Source organism: Leptinotarsa decemlineata, unplaced genomic scaffold (genome assembly GCF_025532065.1).
Source record: "Leptinotarsa decemlineata unplaced genomic scaffold, Ldec_3_MD MMD2_tig00026294_RagTag_RagTag, whole genome shotgun sequence".
Taxonomy (NCBI): domain Eukaryota; kingdom Metazoa; phylum Arthropoda; class Insecta; order Coleoptera; family Chrysomelidae; genus Leptinotarsa; species Leptinotarsa decemlineata.
Window position 1 is genome coordinate 7,877,081 of NW_027412674.1, and position 6,473 is coordinate 7,883,553.

General features: G+C 32.9%; 1 protein-coding gene across 1 annotated transcript; it reads left to right on the forward strand.

The window, feature by feature from the left end:
* Nucleotides 1–3,607: 3,607 nt before the first annotated feature.
* eIF3h (eukaryotic translation initiation factor 3 subunit h) lies at nt 3,608–5,676 on the forward strand. The gene is made up of 2 exons (XM_023165001.2): nt 3,608–3,824; nt 4,666–5,676. The coding sequence occupies exons 1-2, from the start codon at nt 3,747–3,749 to the stop codon at nt 5,602–5,604; spliced, it is 1,017 nt and encodes a 338-aa protein (XP_023020769.1). The 5' UTR covers nt 3,608–3,746; the 3' UTR covers nt 5,605–5,676.
* The last annotated feature ends 797 nt before the right edge of the window (nt 5,677–6,473 follow it).

Sequence of the window (6,473 nt, forward strand, 5' to 3'; positions counted from 1 at the left end):
ATGACAGAACCACAGAAGAACAAGAGTTGATTTCCTCGAAGTTTATGTTTCGTATTGGTCGTGTTTTAAGATTTTGAACCAAGCGACTGCCATTTAATTTACTAATTAACTTTTGTGAAATTTACCCCAACAATCCTTTTATATTTCGTAAGTGAAGATTTGAATCCTATTGGAGTAGAGATGGGTCAGTATTTGTAGAAAAGAATTCTGGACCGCGATTTTATGATACCGTACTGTCTTGGTTTTCAAGAATGATACATGACGGTATTTTCCAATAGATAGTATCGCAGAGTATCTTATCGCGCCAATTCTTCACCACAGTATACTCACAAGTATACTGTTACTATACTGTTTCGCTAAGTATGAAAGTCTGGTAGCTGGCGCTATAGTTCTCGTTTACATTAAATCACCGAATCTCTATCGTGGTGCTTTTCTGTGGGTAACAATGAAACGCGATCGCGATGTATCATCCGCAAGCTAATATGGATCCTTTTGGCATATGGATTACACTCAATAATATAAAAATACGGAAACTTTTTTGAATTGAGATATCATTTTTTGATAAATTGGAAATGGCGGTGTTGGTCGATTTTAAGAGCAGTCAAAATATGATGTCACAATTTCTCACAATTATTGTTTGGTTCAGTACGGAATGAAACATTTTTCATATTTCATTTGAATGATTCATCATCAGGTAAATAAGATGAATGAAATAAAATGAAAATTTTATTTCATAAAATTTAAGAAAATAGATCGCATACACTGATATACATTACATAGCTATCGAAAATAAAGAAGATAATCACAGAAGCCATAGAAATCTATAGCTTGTTCGTGATAAGGATACATTGTAATTAACTGTATAAATACTCAATCTTAACATTTGAAGATAATGAATGATGAATTTATCAATAACCTTATTAACAGAGACAGTAGTTTCAGACAGAATACATAGTTATTTTCGTCTGCTCAACGAACGCTTAAGTTGAATTGCTGTTTGAAATAGTTTGATTAACAAAATCAGAAAAGAAAGCTCTTTCGGTATTCAGAATGAATTTCTTCTCTTTCTTCTTTCTTTCTTTCTTCTCTCTTAAACATGTGAGAACTGTTGATATTTTTTATTTTTTCTGATTATATTGGGTACACCCAAGGGTCCTAGATATGTTGCATTTCTTTGTCCTATGGTTTTGTCACATCATGGTGCATTTAAAGAGTTTGCCTTTTTCCTAGTATTGTAGGAGTGGATGATTGGTTTCATTTTGATGTTTCCTTTTTTTACATTACTGAGTATGCTCATACAAAAAAGTTGTCGAATATCACATACATTCGCTTCTTTAAATAAGGCAGCAGTTGGATGAGTTTTTTTTCTATTAAATATATTGTATGACATTTAGATTCCTAAGATAACAATCATTCATTCCTCCCCAACCTATTATACCATAGGATGGTTGCAATTGGACAAGTGCGAAGTACAACGTTTTCAAATGTTGAATGTTAAGAAAGTTTTTCAAGTTATTGAATTAAAAAAGTGTACCTCTCAACTTTCTGAATATTTTTTTCATATGTAGGTGCCATCGAAAATGTCTATTTAAATGGATACCTAGATATTTTATTGAATCGCCTTCAGGTATGTGATTATTGTTTCTTATATTTAGGGGTCCCATATTAGGTAATGTACTGCAGTATGATGTGAAAGGCAAATATCTGGTTTTTTCGAAATTGATCGTGAGTTTATTGTGACAGAACCATTTTTCGATCTCAATAAAATCTTTTTCTGCAGACATTTTCAATTGGTTCCATGCAGAGTCGGTATACAAGACAGCCGTATCGTCAGCAAAGCTCAGTATTTTAACTTTTGTTGGTATCTGCAATAGTTCATTCAAATATATTGTAAACAGGATTAGTCCTAGAACCGGTCCTTGCGGAACACCATAAGTAACAATTTTGGGATAACTCATAAATCCATCGATACTAACTCTCTGTTCTCGGTCACATAGATAGCTTTCGAAAATGTCGTAAGCTTTCCCACGTATTCCGCAGTTCTCTAAATTTCTCAGGAGTTTTGTATGACTGACGGTATCAAAAGCTTTGGATGAATCAACGAAGATTCACATTGCTGGAATTTTTTTGTCAAGAGCTTCGTAAATACAAGTAGTTAGATTTTGTATTGCATCTTCCGTTGATCTTCCCTCCCGGAATCCGTATTGCTGATCAGACCAGTTTGAATTTCCTAGTAAAATTCACTAATCTTATTTTTAGAATTTTCTCTATTACTTTGGCTATGTATGAGATCAGTGATACAGGTCTATAGTTACTCACTATTGTTTTGTCTCCACTTTTAAAAAGTGGTTTTATTATTCCAATTTTGAATATTTTGAGAAAGCAGCCTTCCTGTAAACATTTGTTGATTAGGTGAGTTAATGGCGTTTTAATTTCATTGACAATCAATTTGAGCGTTTCTGAGCGAATTCCATCAGGACCTTGAGATTTCTTCTGTTTTAATTCCATAATAACTTTGTGAACCATACAAATATGAAATAAATAAAAGAGATGCGAGATACGAGGACGATACGCATGAAGCTCATATTGCTTAGTATGGTCGTTCCATCTCGTGCAGCATGCAATAGATGAATTTTCGCCGGTAGATTTCGATGAATTTTGATAAGACGCCTTGGCGATAGAATTATTTTCATTTCAAAATGTGAGTGGTGACATCTAGAGCAAAAGACTTAAATTCATTTTTTCTAGGTTCTGCCCGCTTCGAATTGCAATACACAGAACGCAAAATGGATACAGACAATAAAAAATCAATTTCTCGATTGCCTCTTACTGTTTTCTGAATATCTCCGACCTTCGAATAAAGAAAAAAGAAGAAGGTAATAATACATAACCTCATTTCACTTTGCGTTTTCAAACTTCCAAAGTTTCATTTCAAACATGGAAACATATCTGTTTTTGAAAGTTTACAATAAGAAGGGCAAGCAAGGTCTTCTAAATTCACTGATGCTATTCAAATGTCATAAGAAGCGTTATCTAGTGGTCGAAAACTCAAATTTTCACTATGTTGGTAAGTTGGTACTCTTCAACTATATTGTAGTAAATTTCAATTGATTTTCAATGACACACTAGTTAGATTTTTCGAATAAAATGTGGTCACGCTACCCCCTTATATAGTAATCCTGTATATTTTCTACTTTTTGGTACTTTTCACTTTTTCAACTGAATATTTATGTTGAAACACCTAATGAGACGAATGGAATAATTGAGAACCTTCCTCTTTCACTCAAGGTCACGTAAAGTTAGATATTTCCGTAAGAGTAATTTTGTTTTTCTTTCATTATTATGAGTCAAATATCAATGTTGTCAATCATGAAATGCCTAAGACATGTACAACTATTCATAAGTGACTATGGCAAATTCTCCCGCTAATAAAATAAATATTGTCCTATTGATATTTATTTATGTTACTAGCTGACCCGTTGAACTTCGTATCGCCTTAAAATTAATGAGTTGTGTTGTTATTAGCTGAGTGACATTTACTTCTAAGTCATTGTTACTCAACTCTAATAGCTGAGGCCATAAAGAGAAAGAGTAGGCACTAGGCACTAGAAAGAAATGCCAGATAACCTTTTTAGGTTCGATTTTGCTGGAGAAGGAAAGAAGTTTAATTTTCTAATAAATTATATTCCCAAATAGTGGACATTTAGTGCAAGTGCATATACAGAACGGGGTTTTGAATTATAAAAATGGCAAGTCGAGCAGGAAATTCAAGACGTGTTCCAGAAAATGAATCAGCAATCACATATGTTCAAGCTGATGGATTGGTGTGTATAATTATTTTATTATTTTCATTGAATTTTGGAAATCTAAGTTGTCTATTTATGTTATATTACTCATTATGATAAGTTGCCATTGATAAAAATAATAAAATAGATAGTTCATAGTATGTTAGCTGCAGCACTGAATATCCGAACCCAGAACACAACTTAGTAAGCATTCAGTTCAATTACATCTGTATTCACAACACTGAATGTTGAATAACCGGTTGAAAGATAAAACTGGAGCCTCTGGCATAGAATAATCCAAAACGAGAATTTTTTCCAATCATCAGAAGTGCAATACTCTTATCGATGCACATTTCATCAACTAAGTTATTGTCCAAGTTTTCTTGATTTCCTGAAAATGAGAAAAGTATTGCATTTCTGGTGATTGGGAAAAATGCATTCAATAATATAAATGACATTTTCATTGCCTGATATTATTTATGAATTGTTTTTGTTGTATTCTCAACTTTATTGGATTAACTATGGAATTCAATGAAACCATTATGAAACTCTGTTTAATTTGGTAGGGATCATATTTTACCTAAAATGTTGAATATCTATCTGTCAGGTATTGTATCCTTTATCCATTTTATAAATGAATATCATCATCAAGTAATATAATTTTTTTCCATATTCCAGTTACACTTCACTTACACTTGAGTCATAGTTACATTATATCATAAGAGTTTCTATTAAACCATCAGTAATTTAAAATCAACTATTGTTGTATGACAAAATATTGCTACAGATTTAAAAACCTGTTTTGGCTAAAGATACTCAACACATTTTACAGCAGTTGATTTTTTTGGATTAACAAAGGTCATTATCATTTTCATTTCAGGCTGTGATGAAGATTGTCAAACATTGTCACGAGGAATCGACAACAAACATGGATATTGCTCAAGGTGCTCTTTTAGGGTTAGTTGTTGATGGACGTCTTGAAATCACCAACTGCTTTCCATTTCCAAAACAATCAGATGAAACCATGGATGAAGATGAATACCAACTGGCCATGATGCGAAGGCTGAGAAGAGTAAATGTAGATCATTTTCATGTAGGATGGTACCAGAGTGCAGATGTGGGCAATTTTTTAAGTCTTCCTCTACTCGAATCACAATTTCATTACCAAACTTCAATTGAAGAGTCTGTTGTTGTAATTTACGACACCCAGAAATCGGCCCGAGGTTTTTTGACATTCAAAGCTTACCGTTTGACTCCTCAAGCCATAGAGATGTACAAAGAAGGAGAATTCACACCTGAAGCTTTACTCAAGTTGAAGGTTGGATATGAAAATCTTTTTACTGAGGTTCCATTCTTGATCAAAAATTCACCTCTTTGTAACATCATGATGTCCGAATTAGCAGAAATGGTACCTGAAGAAGAGGGGTCGAAGTTTTTGGATTTAGGAACAGCATCAGTATTAGAAGGCCAACTTCGATGTCTGATGGATCGTGTTGACGAGCTCAATCAAGAAGCAATCAAGTTCAACAGATATCAACAACTAGTGAGTAGACAACAACAAGACAAGCACAGATACTTGCAAAAGCGAGCTCAAGAGAATGCTGCGAGGGCTGCTAAAGATGAGCCCCCTCTCCCTGAAGAGGATATGAGCAAACTCTTCAGACCTCATCCTGTTCCTCCTAGGCTGAACCCCATGATCATTGCAGGACAAGTTAATACATATAGCCAGGCCATTTCCCAGTTTTGTTCGCAGTCTCTAGCTAAGTTATATGTTACTCAAGCACTGCAGAATGCTAAAGAAGCCAACACTAATCCTTAAGATATTCACTTGTCCACAATACTTATTGAACAAGTTTTAAGTTGTTTCAAATAAATTACATACACTAATAAATACATTTTATTTGAAATTGACAACAATAAAACATTTATAATTGAATACAAATTTTGTTACTTTTCATATAATCAAGAAAATATGGCCCTTACAGGGCTCTCGATTGAATTTTCATGAATGAAAAAGTGTGTGTTATAATGGGGAATGTTTCTCCTGACGAAAATCATTTAGTTTTCATAAAAGAGCTCTAAAACGCCTTTTACACTCATGATTTCAACCTTTTTCTTTAAAAAATTATTTAAATACTTGAAAAAGAGAAATGAAATAATGGATTCAACATTTAAAGGGATTCGTTTCTATTTCACCATTTGGCAATATCGGTTATAGCTAATAAAGTACAATGAATCTGTTACCTGTATGAGACAAACAAAGATGACATATTTCAGAGGTGTGCTGTTCTGTTTACTTATGTTCCGAGATATTCTGTGACATGACTTTTGTGCACCTAACCTATCTTCCTCTATATAAATAAATAACAAAATAACTGTTGTTTATGTGGCTTGTGGAGGTGGTATTGAACTATAATTTATATTTTGCCTCAATTGTTGATTTATAAAGATAATTTTCCTTTTTTAAAGTAGAATATCTAGGTACGTATAAATTATTTCAACTTGATATTTATATGCAAGGTAAAATATTTTTAGGAGTGGCAGGTAAAGTTCCCAATGGATAATTGATGAATTTTTATCAATATTGAATTATGATATCATATTAAGATATTAGGACTTACTCGTGACATTATTTTTGGATGATCAGAATTTTAATTCATGAAATATAAAAAAAAAATACTTTTTCCA

What these genes read in the sequence shown, in the direction of transcription:
- eIF3h (XM_023165001.2), top strand. Translation starts at nt 3,747, where the DNA reads ATGGCAAGTCGAGCAGGAAATTCAAGACGTGTTCCAGAAAATGAATCA. An exon ending in ATGTTCAAGCTGATGGATTG is followed by an intron (nt 3,825 to 4,665) that starts GTGTGTATAATT and finishes TTTTCATTTCAG; the next exon opens with GCTGTGATGAAGATTGTCAA.